The following is a 21,013-nucleotide window of genomic DNA, read 5'->3' on the forward strand; positions in this document are numbered from 1 at the left end:
CTGTACCTTAAATTCATAAATACCTTCATCGTGAGTATTTTGTTGTGTTTGCATATGGATTGCTGTTTAAATATCCGTTTTAAAATGAATATTATGTATGATACGAAGGATTGTTCAAAACAACAAAATGTGATTCGTTTACAAGAATTCCCAATTGATTTTCTTTAAATCGGTTTCTGGTGTAATTGACACATGAAATCTGTTCCAACGTATGTACATTGAAAATCAAACTGTAAGTAAAGTAAACTTATCATCAATTAAAAGAAACAAAAGTAAAATGAGGAACTAATTGTAATTTGCAATTAAACAATTATTTGATTCACGCAATATGTCCATAGAAAACACTAAAAGTTACACAATAAAACTAGAAAGTATTACAAAACATCAAGAAGACAACTGAATGGAACAAAACAGGTTGCTAAAACACAAGATCAATACGTTTCAAAGAAAAATAAAATACATCTAACACACACGCGCGCACACTGAGAGGGATAGAGAAATAGAAGGAGACAGAGAGTGTGATACTAAAACTAAAACATAAACAAAACCCAAAACATTACACCCAGTGGTACAAGAGGGAACAGATGGAATACTAAACACAACAAACAAACAAACAAACGAATAAATAACTAAACCGACAGAACGACGACAGTGAACTGACCTACGGCGTTCGTCACAGCACCGGCACCATTCCCACTGGCCCCCTGACCCATATCCATACTATCGGGAAGCTGATGGTGCGGCAGGTGACAGTCATCCTCCTGCAGTGAGTCGGCGTCCTCGCACATTGGGCTGCTTTCCGTGGCCGATACTTCACCTGCACGATCGAGCCAGGTGTGCGCATACAGGCATCGCAGGTATCGGATAAATGGTAACGTTCAGTTTTGCGAAAAGGATGGTCGCGTGAAGAATTGCAAATGAAAACGGAAGGAAAAAAGAAAAAAAGGTAGCGAAAAAAAAACAAAACAACAATAAAATGAACCATTTGTCAGAGCATAAATCGTACAAGAATAGGATTAAGACAAATCGAGCAGCTTCACTTGGAAGACAAAGCGTACAAACGATAACAGACAACGGTCGGATGTGTTGGTTTTTTTTTCCTTTGTCTCCACTATGCAGGCTACCATGTTTGGGCTGTTTTCAATCTGCAACAAAGGCCACTATCAAGAAGGATGCTACTAGCGAATGAGAGCAACGAGCAAATTGAAACTGAAGCAAACCAAAATATATGACATTCTCGAACAGGAAAACGAAAAGCTTCAACAGATTGAAACGATATTGTCTACTACAGTCAATTACTACCACAAAGAAAGTAGCTTATGTTGGTACTGAAAACAAATAAGCTGTACTGAGGTGGAAGATCACACCATTGCGGTGATATAGTTCTAGTGAATGAGGAAGCAAATTTGAGAACGATCAAAATTCTGAAAAAAAGTGTACAAAATAGCAATGCAACGAAGCCAATCCTATACTCTACTAGTGATGTGTTTTGATATGTAGTATAATCGAATATCTAGATTTAAGATTTGTTTTGTTAGTTTATCATTAAATGTTGTACCAGAGTTATAATAATATTGAGTTTAAGGAAAATGCACAGCACCGAAAATGCTCCAAATTGCATCAAACGATGAGCACACTAAACTAGTCGCTCGTTCGTTGTAGCGCTCAAAGTGAAAATAATGATCGCGGTGTCCGGATCCGGCTAGATATTATTGTATTCAAAATAAAAACCACGGTTTCGTGATGATTGTCGACACAAACTGCTACTTACACAGTGCAAAGTCCATTTTGCGCAATGGTGACAACAGCGACACATTGCTCGACACCTGCGACGGTGACTCGGTAGTGCGCTCGCTTAGCGACAGTGAGAAACTGTCCGCATCTCGATCACCGCCAGCAGTGCTGGAAGGTGTACCGGGTTGGTTTTTGCCACTCGGCTGGCCCGATGCCAGCGGAAGTGACATGCTCCGATCCATGCGGTTTGTGCGCTGAGCGTCGCGGAACGTTTTGCCCGTCCGACTAAGCCCACCGGAACGGTTGTCCATATTGATGCCACTGTCGATCGAGGAGCGCTTGGAAAGCCGTGCACCCGGAGGACTTTGACTGGGAACGGCAAAAGAAAATGAGCTACACGTAAGGTCTTCAGTAGTTTGCTCGATACCAACCTCGAATAGACGGCACCGGGACGTAAGAACACACCATCGTGGCTACGATTGCTGTCCGAGTTCGGTGACAGTGCATTGGAGAGCATCGGATTGGAGTTGGTATTCTCCAGCCCATAGTGTAATCCCCCCGACTGTGAACCAGTTGACGAGCAGGAACCCTTCATCTCGCTGTACGGTGACAAGGCGGTCGGCGAGAGCGATGGATTAAAGGCCGCCACCAGACCGAAGTTATCGTTACTACAGCTGTCACTGTTCGTACCATGCAAACCCTCGCCATAGCTGAAGATTTGATTCAGGTTCAGAAAGTTGTGCATCGTGCCGGATGCGTCGTTCGCCAGCGAGTGCATATCACCGCCGGCATTGGCGTGCAGGTTGTTATTACCATCCGTCGGTTTGCAGTCAGTACCGGTGCTGCTGCTAATGCTGGCGGAACTGCTGTTGCTACTGTTACTACTGCTACTATTGCTTTCGTTCAGATTGCTAAGAAGATCGGTACCGGAAAATCGGCCGGTCGTCGAGCCGCCCGTGCCAGCTGCATCCTGTCCGGTGGATGTCTGCGCTGGTGAGACCGCCGGTGAGGAGGCGCTGGAAGAGTGATTCGAGCAGCTGGTTGGCAATGTGTTTGGCGAAGCGGAGGAAGCGGAAATCGTGCTGGAAGAAGCCGTCGTGGACGACGAGATGGAGGCAAGCGTCGGAATGGAAGCACTCGTTGGGGTGCGCTGCTGGATGTGGAGTCGCTCCTTTTCCTGCCGTTCGAGTTCCCGCGCCAGCTCAACGTGACCATAGTCACAGGCCACATCGACCGGGCTCTTCTGGGCGTGGTTGCGTACGTTCAGCGCGTTCTGGTTCCACTTGTACAGTATGATGGCCGTCTCGGTATGTCCACGAGCGCAGGCCAGTGTCTGCAGAAGAGTAATGCATTCGATTTCATCGTCAAGATTGCAACATTCGAGGGTACTTTCAACACTTACCAGAGGCGTGTAACCGTCCTTATCTTGGCTGAGTGCATCGATTTCAGCCTCTAGGATGACGTTTGAGTTTTCCGCCTTCCAGGTGAGCATCGTGCGCACCAACTTAGCATACCCGAGTGCCGCTGCCAGATGGAGCAGTGTCATTCCCTGGTGCTTATCAATGAACGGTCCCGGAGTTACTGAGCGCCACATTTTTGCCGTCAGCGTCTCACAATAGTTTACCAGACGATCCTCAAAGTTGTTTTGCTTGAAGAGAAGCGTATCTTCGGGCTAGAAACAACCAAAAACAAAATTACAATCGATTACACTGCCAGCAACCAAGAGGCTCCCTTCACTCCGAGAAACTTACCAACTCCCCCGGTTCGACCTTTATCTGGAGCTTCTCGTCGATCGATTCGAGACGGTTCAGCAGATTGAACTTGTACAGCATATCGTTACCGTTACCCTCACATTTCGTCTCGAACTTTGGCGGAGATTTGTACTCGAAGTTGACCGCATTGGATATCACAAAACCATCACAGGCGACCTGCAGCGTCACGACGCCCACCTCGTGCGCCGGACAGTAGCACCGCAGCACACCGTCCTGCACGAGCGTTGTCGGCACCGGGAACGAATCGAATAATACTGTATAGGCGGAGCTGGCACTCCACGGTCCGGTCACCAGCACTTTGATGCCACCCTCCGGGTATGCCCATTCCGGACTAAAGTCCGTAATGGTGGACGCGTTCGCGAGCGGCTGGGATGGTTGCTGCTGCTGCTGCTGCTCGCTCTGTACGTGGTGCTTGTACTGCCCGAGCTCGCTACCACTATCGCCCGCGAGATCTCCTCCACCGGTCGTGTCCTCCGTACCGTCGTCGGTGCCATCGCGCAAAAATTCATTCTTCGCGTCCAGCTCCAGCTCCGGGAACTCCACCAGCATATCAAACGCATCCAGATTAACAAACACATCGTCATCCACCGTGCCATGGTTCACATCACCACAGTTCTCGATGAAGTCCATCGGGTTGATCTCACCGTTCATTGCATCATCGGTCGGTGTGCTGTCGTGACCGGGAACGTGTCCGCCCAGTGGCATGTTGGCGCTAAGCGTCTTCTGTATGTCCTCCTGCGACAGATCGAGCGTTTCGTTGAAGAATGGCAGATTGTCGTGATGGTGTGTGGGGCCACTGTTTTCCATGCTCTGCACCGGACTCGCCATCGGCGTGTGGTCCTGATAGCCAAATATGCTCTCGAACGATTGCTTCTCGGAGGACGCCCCACCCGTTGTGGCCGAAGACGGTGAACTACTCGCTGGCTGTGATGACTGTCTCGTCTGATGGTGCGTTAGGGATGGTACGGGTGACGATGATGCATCCATCATTTCTTGCTTCGCGATCGAGCTGGAAGAAGCTTCCGTTTTGATGGTCGCATCTGCATCCTTGTCGTTCGACTTTTGGTGCTGCGATTGGCACACGTACGACTGCTGTTGACCGTTTAGTATCAACAAACTACCGGGTGCTCCAAGATTCTGAAAAGTGGTAGAAAAAACAATGATTCCACTAAATGGACACTACGCTGCCCAAAACGAAAGCGATACTAACCTGACCCAGGCTAAGCACCAGCGGAGGAGTCGATGTCGCAACCGATGCACTGTTGCCATTAATCGTAATTCGATTATGATGAACCGTCGCACCCTGACCGCCCTGTCCATTGGTGCTGCCGTTCGACATCAGTCCAGACCCGTTCGCAACTCCACTCGAGTCACCGCAGCCTGCATCCGTGCCGGACCGCTGGTTCGCACCGTGCGTATTCGATGGACGATTGGTTTGACCGGTGGTCCCGATCATTGATATATGATTCTCGTTGCTGCCGTTTAGATTGATGTTCGCATCCCGAGCTCCCGCAGGTACACCGTTCACAGTGCTGGACCGGTCTGTGCCAGTTCCGGCACTGCTGCCATTCGATGATGTCACTTGATTGGAGTGGCCAATCGCGGTTAATTGATTGCCACCGCTGGTGTTACTGGTGTTGTTGCTGTTGGTGCTGTTGCTGCTGCTGCTGGACGAATTACTGCTACCGTTCATCGTAAGCGTATGTTGCTGTTGAGCATGCTGAGGATGTCCATGGTGCGAATGCACACCTGGATGCTGCTGCTGGGGGTGATGATGGGGGTGTTGCTGTTGCTGCTGCTGTTGGTGATGTTGCTGCTGATGCTGATTGGTTGTGATAATCATGGCGGATCGATGTCCACCGAGATGATTGCCTTGCGAGCCACCGCCAATGCCGTTTGTAATGTGACTACTGACACTTGTTAATTGTGAGCTACTGTTACTGCTGCTCAGCGAAACCAGCCCGGATGGGTTCTGATTGCCGGGCCTAATTGAATTCTGACCGGTGAGGCTCTGGGCCGAGGTAGGAATGACTTGGAAGTGTATCGACGAATCGAGCGTCTTCGGTGTGATGGCACGCGCACCATTCGGGTCGAGAATGGTGTGCTGTGGGTGTTGCTGCTGCTGCTGCTGCTGCTGCTGCTGCTGCTCAACCCGTCCAGTCGCCATCCTTCGATTATCCAACCATCGGGGATACATCTGTGACGGTACAGTGCAAACATGCGCTCGGTTATAATTGAGATTTTGTGGCAAGCGACAATTGCTGCTTCCCTTCAATACCTACCCTAGAACCGATCAGCACGTTCGGTGCCGTACCACCACCATGTCCATCCGTCCGTTTGCCCAGCTCCTGTACGCTCTTCGCTGCGCTGATGCGTCGCATCGGATGGGAACATGATTTCCCATCGGCACAGTTCGCATCCGGGCAGCCACACTCGAGCTGCTTCACCAATGCGGTCTGCCGTGCCATCCGCTGCTTCTCCATCAGCTGACTTACGATCGCTTCCACCGTTTCGGCCGTCGAGATTTCAATCTCGTTCGCCGTGTCCGGCTCGTCCTCGCTGAAAACTGTGGGGAAAACTAATCGCCCCATCAGTGAAGGGTGTAACTTTTTTCCCTGCTGACTTGATTTCTAATGTCGTTTGTCCGGTTTGTTTGTCAGTACAGTACAAATAATACAAACTCTACTTACACATTGGCTTCAGCTGGCTTACCAGCTCCTCCTTCGTCCACTCCTTCTTGTCACCCCAGAGCGCCAGGTTCGGCGTGATGACTGCCATCTTGTTGTCGTCCGGGTACGGAACGTTCAGGTAGTGTACGAGCACGATGTCGGGGTTCTGCAGGAGCCAGTAGCAGCGCCGGTGAAAGGTTGGCAGGATGGCAGAGTGGACATAGCAACCGTAGATGCATTCCGTACCCTGCACCTTCAGCTTCATGTGGTCTTCGCGGGTTGTTTTGCCATCTTTACGCTTTTTCCAGCAGTAACCATCACGTCGGTAGCGTACTTTTTTGCGGGAGTATAACAGCATCGAACCACTTTTCGGTCTGAAAGATTCAATGTAATTCGTATGTTGACATTAAATAATTAGAGTATGTGTTGTGAGTAAATAATTAATAGAATAAAGCAACAGAAATAAATAAACTCAAATTCAAACCCACCAACTTGTTAAATACTTTCTCATTCCCAAGGCTCTGAGGTGGATATTGCAATACCCCATTCCCGGTGTTCTTCACCCAAATAGCCTCTCTTTAACGCCCCCACAACACCGGAATTGGTTCCGGTAGACCGGCACCTACCCCTAAGAGACTAGCACCAGCAAAGTGAGGGGAAAAGAAACGGATCGTTACCGTCGAATGAAATTTAATGACCCGTTTTAATTTCCATTGCTTCTCAACAAAAACCGAGCCACATGACACGTGGCGATGATAATCCTTAACGTGCCTGCTGAACCGGTGGGAAGTGAAACCCGAACACTTAAAACCCCCATGCGTACGGTACGAAGGTGCTGCTATTGGAAGAGACATTCCACGAGCGAAGGTTTGTGGTTACGTACGGTGCTGCTGGAAGACGGCCCACAAGCACGTTCCATCACCTGTGGGTGTAGTAAAAATGTGAAAATTGGACAAACCCTCCCAGAAGGGCGAAGGTGGAGTCGATTGGATGTGTTATTAAATTTAATTATATTGACATCAACTTGCCGAACGGGAGGGAGCCAACGGGAGTCAATGGGATGCCCATTTAGGAGACAATCTCCGGTGGCTATTATCGGGCGGTCGCAATGACTCCCGGGTCAGCTCGTAATGACATAATTATCAATTGCTGCTGCCGGTGCTCAAGTATCAATTATGGAGGTGTTTCCATTCAAACAGTATCACTCAAATTAAGGAATGATACGGATACTAAACGTAGTAATTATAAGAAGAGTAAAAAACCACCCTTACCGACCGGGCCATAAACTACTTCGGGTTAAGATCCATGCGCCACGATAGAAGCCGTGTTTTAACGCATGTTTTGAGAGTTAAATTCTTCCGGGACAAATAGCTCGCACCTTGCACAAGCAGAAGCAGTTGTTTAAACGCCTCCGATCGGCCCATACGAGAACAGGCTCGTGCTATAATTACACATGAGCGGCACTCATTTAATTACTTCTTCAGCCAACTATCTTCATCTGCTTTCCGCGTTAATCTACCCCGATCCTGCTGGGAGCGGAAAGCGTTAGCCATTTTTCAACAAACCCCAAACAATTCAGCCCGCCGAAGCATGCCACTTGGCACAAGACGGCGCGCATCGTATTACACGCAAAACTATTGTATTGCATATATTAGCTACTGGAGGCCACACTAACTAGCTTAACCCAATTTATTTGTCAACCGATGTGAAAAAGCCAACCAGTTTATCAGTGATGCTAATAAATTTCCAATCCCACTACAGGCCTTTCCGTCCGAGGTCCTTAGCCGGGTCGGGCACGAGCTTCCAACACACTTCCGGGCTGGAAGCGAATAATTAACTTCTCACATATTTTTCCCAAACAGCCAGCCGGCAGACGGTAAGAACAAACGCTGCTTCCCGAACGCACCCGCGGAACATCGACGCGACAGTTTGTATGTGTTGCGACTGGCAAAAGAAGCCACCTACGTGTCGGGGTGCGTTTAGGCATAGTTTTCCACCGGTTGTGGGGCTTCGCTGGTTGGAGAAAATCACGGCACGGTGTACGCGTACACTAGCAGACACACAAACACTCACACGCCACCTTCGCCGTGCATTCCCACTCGGATCAGCAGGATTTCTAAGCGTGCCAAAGGATATAAATTACCCTTCAGCAGTGCGCACTATTCCTTCCCTTTCGTGGCACCGTTCGCTATTGTGTGCGCGAGGGAAAATGTTCAACCTAACTTGCCGAACAGCCTCGTTCGGAAGTGCAGGAATGCGTTTGAAACTTTCCCTGTGCTTGGCGAATCCTTAATTAATTCGCGGAAAAGTGCATATTGGTTGTTCGCGAATGCTGGACAACCAAATGCCATGGTCTCGCACACGGTCGTGCCTGCTGTTTGCCTGGGTTCGAAGCGCCAAACGATGCTTGCATTCCTGTTTTGAGTAATTGTTCCCGGCCAATCATTCTCGAGACCGTTGTTGCGGATTGTTGAATGGCAAACCTGTAGCGTTTCGGAACGTTTTTGCAAATTATGAAGATAGTTTATGAGCATCATTAACGCCATATTGAGCACTTCATTAAAATTAAGCTATTTGAACTCAGATTTACGCAACATCGAATGTAAATAAACTGCCAAATAGGCAATGTACATTAAATACAAAAAAAAACATTAAATGTCAACCCCACTACAAGAAAAAATACAATGTTATGCTCCAAAACAAATAAAAATACTTTAATTATAAAAATTGCTTCATAATTAAATTTTCAACTTCAACTTTTTCGATGTTTTAACATTGTCCTTTTGTCACAAAGGAAATTTAAAAAAAAATCAAATTTCTTACTCTATCCATCCAAATACCGTGTTAACCGCAATCTTTAAGCCTTTCCGCACAATTTTCCATTATCTAAATCCCATTCGCTACCATTCATAACATTGACTTATGAAGAACAGCACATTAAAGTCAACAGAATATATCCCCTTCCCTATATATATCCTATTCCTTATCGGGTAACAGAAAACTAGGTCGCCCTACCAGTTTGACTAAATCCCACGTGTCGCTCCCTCAGTTGGGCGAAACCAAAAATGACCACGTCCTCATTCGCGAACCCCCACATGATGCCTACGTCAGCTGTAAAAAAGGGACCGAACAATAAATTTGCGAGCTAATGCAAACACCCAATAAACCATTCGATGCCGTTTTCGGGTTGACCCGTTTGTATTCTTTTTCCTTTTTTTCCCCGGGATCGTTTATTTACACCTCATCAACCGAGCAACAAGCACGAACGATAAGGCTACACCGATGGTGGCACCACATCCCTACGAAATCTCCCGGCGCCCGCTGTCATCTGACGAGGTGGGAAATAAAATGTTTAAAATTACATCACACAATAATCATAAATAGGTATCTCCGGTGTTGGACCGGAGTTGGCGCGTGATGTTGATAATATTCTTCCAGCCGAGCGAAAATATCCGAGCGGATTCGGCTCCTTTTCCACACCGCTGGATGCTTGAGAGGTGTGATAAAGTTAAATTAATATGTGTTTGTGAGAATAAATCTTCCCTGGAGAGTCAGCATGGCAGCAAAAGGAACGGACCCGACCGTCAACCTGGAACAAGATGTCCCAAGACGATGAGTGAGCCGTTCAGTGTCCTGCCACCTGGCATCGAGCGCAAGCCTTCTCGCACTAAATGTTCACAGAAGGCGGTTTGGGTGGTGCATGTTTTTACGGTCTTGGAAAGAAAATCATCATAAACCGTTTTGCCATGTTCCGCGCGACACACAAAACCGTTAGCCGGGGGAAAGATGAGTCGTCTTCACCAGCACGGGGGCTTTTACGTACAGACAAATTTATGAACATCCACGTTTATGCTTCTCCCACGGGTGTGTGAATTGCGCTCGCGCCCCTCCAGTTTGCTGGCAGTGGCTAACGAGTCGCGACATATTCTTTTTTTTACGACGACACGGGTGAACCATGTCTCGCTCGGTTTATTATTAATTTGTTTCGTGCTTTATGAGTTTGGGGTTGGATGTGAGATGAAAAAAAGTGGGAGTGGGCGTCTTGGGTGGACGTGTAGACAGCTTTAAACCTACCTCGTTTTCACCTCCTTCGACTGCCATTCGGAATGTTTATCGAAGCTGATTAGGATGGCCGCAATTTCCTGGAAATTAGAAGGAAAATTAAATATTAGAATGCAACTCACTTTAACATGACAATCATCAATATAAATATGCTGGTATCTATCACTTAGTATTAATCATTGCTTTGTTATATGTGCTTAAATGACGAAAATACTTTATAATTTTCGTTTTAAGGCTATCTTTAATATTAACAAAAGGATTCCATTCATCCCAATTAGTAAAAATACTTAATATGTTCATTAAATGATTCTTCTTTTTTTCAATTTGTTATTACCAATTAAACTGCTAATGTAAAAAAATGTAAACAACAGATTAATATCACAGAAAATAAACTGAAAATGAGGCAGTAATCGAACTTATTTAAAAAATAACACAAAAGATAACAATCATCCAACAACTCAAAACGAAAGAAAATGCAAACAAATGAAACAAAAACTATTAATCAAACTAATCAATTTCCTCTCTTCGATGAGCGTCTCGGTTCGTCTCATATTGAAGCATTCAATTTACTCCGAGAAAACGCACTCATCCACGATCGAACCAACAACACGGCACGGCTACCCGAAAAACACATCTGCGAAACATTCAATTTTGTGAAAAGTTTTCTTTCTTTCCGCCCCATCCCATCCCGTTACCACCCAACCAAAGTGGAAGCTCCCGTTGCGGGATGAGACTTTGGTCCAGCCACCCACGCCGAAAGAAAATGCTTACCACGCAGGTACAGTAGCTTTGAATGCCGTGCACTCCCGTATCATGCCGCACATAGAGCCATCCTGCTCCGGCACGAAGCATCCAAAAAAAGCATCCACCCCGTCCTGTAGTAGGGTGGGGTGGCTGTTGGGTTTGGTTTAGGTTTTTTCCACCGTACATAAAACACATTTTCTCACGCTACCTACACCCACAACACATCTCACAACATTCCTTCCCCCTCGCCCCACCTAATTGGGGATGTTTTATTTTGTTGTTGTTGTTTTGCCCCTCACCCGGAGGGGGAGGAGGAGGGCGATAAAGACGATACGATGAACGCGCGTCCCCGTTTGCCCAGGGAAACGACTATGTTCGTCGTCAGTTGTCGTTATCAGGCATTCCATCGTCGTTAGGTCGTCTCGTTTCGGTCGACGACAGCTTTTTCCCACGCTAGCCTCTCTTTTTCGTCCCATGGAAAAACGTCCATTCTATCTCCCTCTCGGCTCTATCCTATTCACACCCGTGTTATCTATACGAAGCCTGCTACTTTTTTCCGACAGCCAAATGCGCTTTGCCTCCTGCTCACGCTCGGTTTTCCTCGGGCCGGTTGCACAGGTTTTTCCACCAACCAAAGCGTGACGTTAAAGCTTTTTCCGAAGCTCTCGTTTTAACGCGATCAGGCTTGACATTTGCCAACAAAAAAAAGTGCACTACGAACAGTCGCATTCGGCCTGATCACCAAACCTTTCTGTGTGATGTGTTCTCCGTTTGTGCCTAAAAGGCTTTACTTTGCCACGAAGGCGTATGCTTTTCTTCGTTCCTAGGACTCGTTTATCTAATTATCTCGGGCTAGCTTTCGGTTTCGGTGGGAGTGAACTGAGGGCGAACCGGTGCGGTGGTTAAATTTATGCATTCTATCCCTTGCTGACGTCGTTCCATTTGCTGTGTCTGGGAAATGGGCAAGAAAAACTAACAGGCCTCGGGAAAACGCTAACCCTGCGATTGGGGAGTTTTGCGCGAGTTTCCTGCATTTTCCAGCTCGTTGCACGTGGATGGGCGTGGGAAGCATCGTACAGCCCGACCGATAACACCGCCAAGGGCACGATTTTGCGCCCAACGAGTAGATGAAGGTGGTACAGTTACTGATTCTTTGGGTTTTCCACTATTTTCTGCCCCCTTCCAGCGCTTGATAGTGGGTCTGTCCTTTCCATTTCGCGGGTGGAGTAATGATTCTTACCATTTCTCGACGAGCTTCTTTATCACGATAACGTGAAAAACCGCCTCTGCTTACGATCTTTGTGTGCAGTTTTAGGCAACGAAAAGGCCCAAGAAATTGCCAACTGGCAAACGAATGGAATAAATTTAATGTGAGCGCACGTAAGTAAGTAAGTGTGCCTTTACCCGACAAGAAAGCTGTTTGCTCAGTAGAGGAATAGATTTTTTTGTGTGCGCTGTTCACACAAAGACCGGGCACGGTGGCCCAGTTCCGACAGGTTACTGTACCGATAGTGTGTGCCAAAAGTAACCAATTCTGGGCAACATTTACTGTCGCACACGCTGTCGACCGTGAGCATGAAATTCAATCTCGTTCCTAAAATTACTCTGCGGAGCAGGAAGATGTTTTCTAGCAACTCTTGTCTTACCGCTTGTTGCTGTTGCACGTCGCCGAGCTAATGAGATGCAAACGACAATCTTTCTTGCAACCATGTTTCCGGCATGATGTTTCCAATGCAATGAACCGATGCAAATGTGGCTGTGGAGGTTTGGGTTCCTCCGCTGTAAACGTGTTGCAACGATTCCAATCGGGTAAATTGAATGCAATGAGCATTCCTGGTGAACGAGTTTACTTCGTTAATCTGGATTTTTCTTCTACCCTGGCAGGCAATAAATGTGTTTAGATGTTCTTTCTTTTACATGACTAAGTAAGAATCAACCGCTCGTGTCGTGTAATACAATCTGATCAGCAAATGGTGCTCGAGCAGTGTAATTTAATTTAATGTGCTCATATGAAGAAGAGTCTCAGCATCATCGAAATGCATTTCTTTACATAACGAATATCTCGGAAGGGGAACGTAATGACTGGAGACTTTTCATTGAGACTCAATTCAACAGAACTTTGTAATACTGCAAACAGAAACTGGGTATTATAACATAGTTCTTAAATATTATTTTAGTATGTTGTACAGTACCATAAAAAATGAATCCATGATTGCTTCAGATTTCTCGAGAATCATTACCATTCATTAAAAAAAGGTAAATGCAGCTCAAAGTAGGCTGCACCAAACCCAACAGAGCGTTTCTGTACTCGGAACGTGGTATTCGTGAAATTACGTGTGTGTTACCTTACTCCAGTCTTACAAACGATCAAAGTAAGAAGAGATTAAGAAGATTTCATAGGAAATACCCCAACTTCTAGGATTTTCGATGATTTTCTTCTACAATGACAACATCATTACTTTCTTATCATTTTTTTTTATTTCTCTAAAGCGATCGTCGTAAATTCTGTTGACTGTAAATCCAATGTGCATTAAATTAAACCATTCCAATCACATACACCTCAATTACACAACCCCCAGGTACTGTACTGTAAGATGTCCTATTACTGTCTCTGGTGCTCGGTGCTCCCGCCACTACCGCCAGCACAGAGTAATGCCACCCAAAAGAACCACACACTTTGAAGAACAATAAAATAACACTAATATAAATCATGTAATCGCTCGCTATCGAACGTGAATGGAAAGCAAGCTGACCGTTTACGGCTGGGACTGTGTGCAACCCGAAGCCATCGCATGGCACAGCCACCGTTCGGTCTATTGGCATCAACGAAACTGTTCTATTCATTCGATCCCTTCTCCTCGACGGAGGTGAAAGCCGCCCCAGAACGATGCATAAAACCTGTACGACAAATAATAACAACGGCCAAACAACAGGCCATAACAGTTTGGCTCTCCCATGTGGTATAAAGTGAAGCTACATCTTCATCGAAACGAGCTTGATGCACCTTTATGTGTGGGTATGGGCGGTACGGTACGTTTGCCAGGGGTGGTCCAGTGTGTCTGGCGTCGATAGAATTTCTCCGATAGGCAGGCTTAAACCCATTCTTTTCAGCTAGCAGAAGAATTGCATGACTTGCCTTCTGCCAGAAAACCCGATCGTTTCTCCGACTCCACTGGCGCTCGCACATTTGCACATAATAACACACTGAATGATGTCCTATAAAATTTAATGTATGATTATATTAAAACCGTATTATTGTTTTTATGGATTTTATAAATCTGATAAAGAGTCCCCGTGAAGGAACCGGGGGTAAATGGGAATGGATTATGGGAAGATGGAGATGGGAGATCGGAACAGAGAACCATTCTCCATTTTTCCAACCCATTCAGCAGATACGGAGAAAACCATTTGCCGAATTTTCCACACCGTTCAATTCATTTCGGAACGCGGTGCGCCCCTACCGGCCGGGCGCAAGTGTCTTGTAAACGTGCACGTGAGCTAAGAAAATGCCATTCCGACGTTTTATTTCTTCCATTCGGGCTGTGCACAGTTCTTCCGGTGCTGGCGAGGAGTGAAAATTCAGGCAAATATTTTATGCGCTCCGTGTGATTAAAGAGTGCGAGACAAAATCAATCGAGATAAATGATTATCTCTTGCTTCTGTTGAATTTATTTTTTTCGATTCGTATTGGTGTTTGAATTCGAACTGAATGTTCCAATTGGAGGTTGAGGATGGGTTTTTATTTCCTCTGGCCTCTCTATTCGTTCCACTTTCTGAACTAATGCTGTGTTTCAATATGATAATCGAATTGGGCACACTCGAAACGACCTACAGGAACGATTGACGACGGTGCACTTTTGATCGATTTCAGATAGAAATCAATTGAACATGCACCAAAGCCGTCTCGTAGCGGATGAATTTTAATGCACTACGTGCGAAATTCAGCAAACTAGACACTTATTCCAACGGGCATGCAAAAAAACATCCTCTATCGTCTATCGTTGGCCTGATTTGTGCCATTTGTGCACCTAATTCGGTTTACGAATAGGCATGAATTTCAATAAGCTTTGAGATCAAACAATATCTCTTCCTATTCTCTTGAACTTTTGACCAATTTGAATTAGTTGGAAAATCGTACCAGAAAAAAAGAGCTCAAAAGGATACATTAAATCCATTCTTTACGCTTTGTGATACCAAATAAACCCCCCCTTCAAAAGGCTCGACACAGTAAATTTACGCTTCCTAACAATGAAACATCGCAACACACTTTCACGGCGGAACGACTTATCGGAGCAATACACTTAAGCTTACGGCGTTTGTTGGCCCATTCACAAATTGAGCGGTCGTGTGCATATTGCATGGCCCTAATTATCACTTATCGGCAAATAATCATAACGAAATTATGTAAATACTACCCCCAACTCTATATCGCTTTCGTTCCCTTCCACGGCAGCAACCACCGATTTGTGTCCGTAACCAAAATGGCAATCGCATCCACGCGTTGACCACCCATGGCCACCCGATAGCACACTGCATGACCTCGAGGAGAGGCACGACCATTTCCTTTCTTTCGCTTTGACGGCTTATCGAAATCAATTTAATCACTTTATCCATGATCAGCGACCGGCTCAACAATGGTACCGGTCGAAATGGGAGGAAAAAAAGGCCCGTGAAAGGCTCGTTCCGTACGACGGCCCGGTACACGTTTCGGCCGGATTTGCTTCTTCCGTCACGATAATTATCGCAAAACCCATAAAAATTACAACCATTGCACTAAGCCTTCCTGCCGTGCGTTCGGGTCATTCTGTACGCGTTGTTGTGTTGCTTTTTAACAAAGTCTCCCATGCCTTTCCCACTCGCTGCCATGATGGAAAGATTGCTTTGTGGATTGTACGAAAACAAAAGCCTCATTTGCCTTCACGACTGAACCAAACCATCAAAAATAACTTCGCTTCAACGTGTAAGGTCTTAACTTTCCTTGAACTTTTCTTTTTAAAACAAGACCTCCAAGGGGTGTCTAGAGGGTATTTTGGCTTGATCGAAAGTGTAGCTCAAAGTGGCAAACTCCATGGGCGAACCTGCCGGAAAATTCGACCAATCTCCGATACGCCCGTACGCCCCGAAAAACCGGTCGAGAGGTGATTAATTTTTCCTGTTTTCCGTTTTGCTTCCAGTTTTCCATCTTTGACGCCTCGCCTCGCGGTTGCCTTCGGGTGGGTGTGTATGCCCGGTCTGTATGTTTGAACGCATGCCTTCACCTTTCACCTATCTGTGCCGCATTTCGGTCGTCAGTTTTGGTGGTGGCGTTAGTGGCCCAAACGCGTGCTAATCGGCGCTAATTTATGACCATTTATCGTGATTCGCGGCCGAATACTTCCGTCAGAACAGATTTGCCTCAGAATGTCTTAATAAATTAATGGGGCTCGCTGTATCTTAAGCATAACGAGGCGAAGGAGTGCTTTATTATTGAGTTGCTTTCGTTCGTTGTTTTGCTCATGGAACGAACGAACAATGGGGTTTTTTTTGTTAGGAAAAGTTATGAAAAACAAATGTGTTAACATGACAAAATAATTTAAAAGCTTTTAAACAAATAGTAATGTAACTACAAAAGTTGCAAATCAATTGTCAAAAAATCTGTGTCAAATTAACAAAAAACTATTCCATCACTTTATTTGTAATTTTACTCAAGAGCGATATATTTTTCTTATCATGTTTGTTATTTTATATACTGTAAGCTATTGCTGCATGCATCTAATAAACTGCTCAGTATTTATATGTAAAAACAAACAACCCATACCACTATTTTTTACTATAAAAATATATCCATTCGCCACATGAAAGTTTGTTGCTTGCTGTGACGACATCAAGTCGTATAAATTTCATCTTCCGTTAAGCCCTTCCCACCCGACTACGCGCGACATACGCCAGTCCACACTAAAGACAGACGGAAAGAGGCCATCTAAAACACAAGGAAAAAAAACCATTCCATCTTCTAACAAGGCCCTGTGAACAAATGTATTCCGAAAACGTCACAACAAAAACCAATTCTCAACAACACATATTCATACATTGCGAATGGACCGGAGTGCGTTACCGAACAAGCCACACATTCAACCGAAAGAAATACCAAACAAAAACACACACATTCTCCACGACGTGAAAATGAAACCCGACACGAATTTTGGAGGATGTTTTTCGCTCCGTTCACGGTGCAAGATAAAGCGACCGGGTGCAAAAATGTACCTACTCGTTGGCCTAGTAGCGGCACCAGCGAACGAGACATACGAAACGAAAGATGGGAGAGCAAAAAAGAACCCATTCCCGGAAGGATGGGTTCGTCCACACATTCGGAACGCAAGCCAAGTCCACTGACCTGTAGGATGCACTTGTTCCACACGGGTGGAAGGAAACTACCACGGTGCTGACATATCTTGTCGCCAAATCTAGCCCCCTCCCTATTCGTAGCGAATGAGTAGAGCGTATGAGTGTTACGGTGTATTTTTTTCTTCTTCAACCCATGGTCCTACTGTGAAGTCCCCGTCATGGCAGCCACCATACCGCCGGAACATTGGCGAGGACATCGTGCCGAGAACGACCAAACTTTATTTATTACATAATGAGAATTTTGATAAAAATCAAGTTGCACATCCGGTTTGCACGTTGTAAATTTTCCATCCAACTGGCGGCATCCTGTTCCGTTTTAGTGCCTCACCGCTCCTGCTGGGGACATTGTTTTATTTTTCGTTTCATCTCTACTCTGTTCTCGTGGAGAACACAGTGTGAGTGTTTTTGTTTTTGTTTTGTTGGTCCTTTAACTACACGCCTGATCCGTTCCGGGGAGTCTGTTACGATGCTGGGATAGCACTGTCCTTGATAGTCGCCCGGGTACACTAGAAGAGATTTTCCGATAAGCGTGGAAACACATCCTTGGTTGGGCCCTGTTGGCATTTTTCACCACCTTGTGGAGCCTGGCGAACGCGCCGTAAAGTTCATAAATTTTGCATCGGACCATTGAGGTCAATTATGAGTCGGTGAGCGATAAATTATTACGAAACAATGATTCGTGTTCATTAAACGTTCATTATCAACACCGTTTGGGTTCGCCGTGCGGAGTTCATCGCTTGAACACTTTATCCATTGTTTTCTAGCCGTTTCAAGTGAAGAAAAGCACAAAGCAGAAGGAGTTCTTGTGAGAGATAGTGAGGAATACCGTAGTTTATATTTATTTAAATCGTTTTATGAAGCTAGTTGGGCTCAAACACATGACTAAATTATGAAGTATGATTATTCTTCTAGTATTTTTTTCCTATTCAACTTGTGAAAAACATTTATCTTTATAACTTTTTTCAATTAATAAGCTGTAAATAAAAGTGATTTATACATTCGTTGTTACACACATTGCATACCTTAGGATTTTTTGTTGTACAAATTGCATACTTTCAGGCTGTTTTGACGCAAGTGCAAGGTTAAAAGGTTTACTTGTACTATGGTTTAAAACCATCTCCATTATTTAATAATCTTTAAGCAACCCATGCATGCACATGTATTGGAAAACATCTCTGAGTATCTCCAGTTGTCAGAAATGACAAGCAGGCAAATCAAAACCCACACAAGACTCAAACACTGCACTATGGACAGAGAAAGATTAGCTTACAAGTTGTAAAGCAAATTAGCATTCCTTCTCAAAAGAGCATTGCAAGAAGCAAGATACAAATGTTCATCCTTTGCTTGTTCATTGCAAATCCTTTTAAATGTCCGAAAGTGATGGCAATTATGACCTACACCTACATAACTGTCCGGTACAAGTTGTTTTACCAAACCGACCCCAAACCCCAAGCACGCCTTGCTCTAATCCTGCCAATCTTACCGTTCCGAACTCGTTCCGGCTTTTCTCAAAGACACAAGCTGCAAGCTGGCCTTGCTTTATCCGTCTTGTACATCATGTACGGCGTGTTCAGCAAAACCGTGCCACAACCTTTGATATTACGTGGTGCCCGGTGCACGGCTATGGGAAATTTATTTTAATGTGTCCCCGTATTTATATCCATTTTCCGAGATTATTTTTCGCTCCCAGTCTATACACTACGGCAGAGGAGGAGGGACGGTTCTTTTCACAGAACCTCATGAGCTCAATCCATGGCCTTGATGACAGCAGAAATGAATCGTCCCGAACATAACCATCGTACGTTATGGTGCGATATGGTTCCGTTCCATTATATCGAGCGGTCAGACGATAACTGGACCGACTGGTCTAAGTTCCAGTACATCCGATTCCCCAACCGAACGTGTGTGTGTGTGAGTCTGTGTTTGCATTTTCCCAGACCGTACGAAGCAAATAAAGCACCTCACGTCGTCCATAAAAATCGGCCCATTCCGAGTGGCACATTATGTAGTGGCCCACACAAATCGCCCGATGGAAAAATCGAGCTCCCGTCGCTATCGCTGTCCCCGAGACCGAGGTCAGTGCAGGAAAGGCTCGGTTTGCTCCCTCACCGGACGGGGTTTGTCACAGTCGGACCACGGCGGAAGTGGTACGCGAAGCAGGCAAGCAGCGGACCATAAATTAAGACATAATTCACCTCACTCGGCCAAAGAAAGCAGAGAGTGTTATGCCCGTGTTCTTTTTTTTTGTGCCTCCCTACAATTCTTCCATTTCGTTTGGCAGCAAAATGGAAACTCGCGCGCAACAACAAGCGACGCCAGCTAAAATTGCAAATAAATGTCTATCTGAAACACACGGCAAGCGGAGATAAGATAGTTTGTTTTGGAATCGGAAAAAACACATAAGAACAGTGAGCGAAAACGGAATCTTAAAGCAGTGTTCCGAGATTCAAAGAAGAGGAGCAACCAAAAAAAACGCCAATAATTCATTCGGGTGTTTACGAAGTTGAACCAAAAATCACTTAATGTACGCTTCAAAACACTCTTCGTGGGTAAGGGTCACGACCACTTGCTTGCAGGGGAGGCCCGAAAAAAGGTTACAAGTATGAAGTACTTGCCTTTGCTCAGCACTCAGAATAAGAGAAAGTAGAACAGGACATTCACAAGTGAAGAGAAGATAAAATTAACCTTCCTTTTGTTTGGTGCAAATTTATGGAGCTTCCGTTGATTTCGTGAGGGAGCTTTTTTTCCTACCATAGAGTTTAATATTTTCCACTTCCCGTTCGGACGACGGACGAGCGCCAAAGTATGGCAGTGTCCTTCCTTTTTGAAGAGCTTTTTCGACGTCTGGATGGCGTTGTATCGTCAAGACGCTGGTCGATGTACACATTCGTTGCCCTTTTATCTGATCGTATGGGAAATGCTTTCATCCGGCACACGATGATTTTCTTCAACAGGCGCACCAGGCGCATCAGTGTCCAGACTGTTCGTTCCTATCTCGTTCCTCATATCTTGCTGTAGAACCCTTTGTTTGAGTGTCTGAAAATTCTCAACCGAACAAACTATCTTTGCCGATGGTTTTTTTTTATTCTCCTTTTGTAGCAAACCAATAGTTTTTTTTTTCTACTTTTGCTCATGTGCGCTAAATTATTTACGTTTGAAAAAAACCCTTTCTCCAACCTTCTAACTTGTACGAAAAAAATTGGGAATTTTGCCTTTAAAAAACAAGACATTTCACCGATCAAACGGGTGGTTTGCTCCAAAAGGAATACAAATTCCACAAACTCAACAGCATCAAACGAAAAACTTTAACTGGTCACGAAACAGCTCGGGAGTTTAGAACTCTGGAAGCACACAGCTAAACATGAGTTTTCTCATCGCTTTTCTTGTTTGGCGAAAGGAAAAAAAAACACACACACACAAGCACTATCATAAACAGTACGTGGTCATTCAATTTTCCACTTCATACCCTTTCTGGCGGCGCTTCCGGTGAGCAGAAAAGAAACGATGGAACTGAAAAAAAACTCTCACATAGGGGAAGCAAAAAAAAACCTTTACCCCAAAGAAGAAGGTGTATTGGAAATAAAAGTATGTTTAGCCATGAAAACCCCTAACGGAAAAACCACACAATCATATCCACTTCACCCATAC

At 45.3% G+C, this 21,013-nt stretch overlaps 1 protein-coding gene across 1 annotated transcript in view; it reads right to left on the reverse strand.

Moving 5' to 3' along the window:
* The window catches only part of LOC128713168 (calmodulin-binding transcription activator 1), a 106,330-nt gene that overhangs the window by 1,875 nt on the left and 83,442 nt on the right, over positions 1 to 21,013 (reverse strand). The window contains exons 4-12 of the mRNA XM_053808029.1: positions 10,250 to 10,317; positions 6,197 to 6,549; positions 5,789 to 6,084; positions 4,717 to 5,703; positions 3,486 to 4,643; positions 3,137 to 3,406; positions 2,166 to 3,067; positions 1,772 to 2,103; positions 662 to 817 (exon numbers count right to left, since the gene is read on the reverse strand). Coding sequence (XP_053664004.1) covers positions 662 to 817; positions 1,772 to 2,103; positions 2,166 to 3,067; positions 3,137 to 3,406; positions 3,486 to 4,643; positions 4,717 to 5,703; positions 5,789 to 6,084; positions 6,197 to 6,549; positions 10,250 to 10,317 — 4,522 coding nt within the window. The remainder of the gene's footprint in view (positions 1 to 661; positions 818 to 1,771; positions 2,104 to 2,165; positions 3,068 to 3,136; positions 3,407 to 3,485; positions 4,644 to 4,716; positions 5,704 to 5,788; positions 6,085 to 6,196; positions 6,550 to 10,249; positions 10,318 to 21,013) is intronic.

Source organism: Anopheles marshallii, chromosome 3, assembly GCF_943734725.1.
Source record: "Anopheles marshallii chromosome 3, idAnoMarsDA_429_01, whole genome shotgun sequence".
In the NCBI taxonomy this organism is placed as follows: Eukaryota; Metazoa; Arthropoda; class Insecta; order Diptera; family Culicidae; genus Anopheles; species Anopheles marshallii.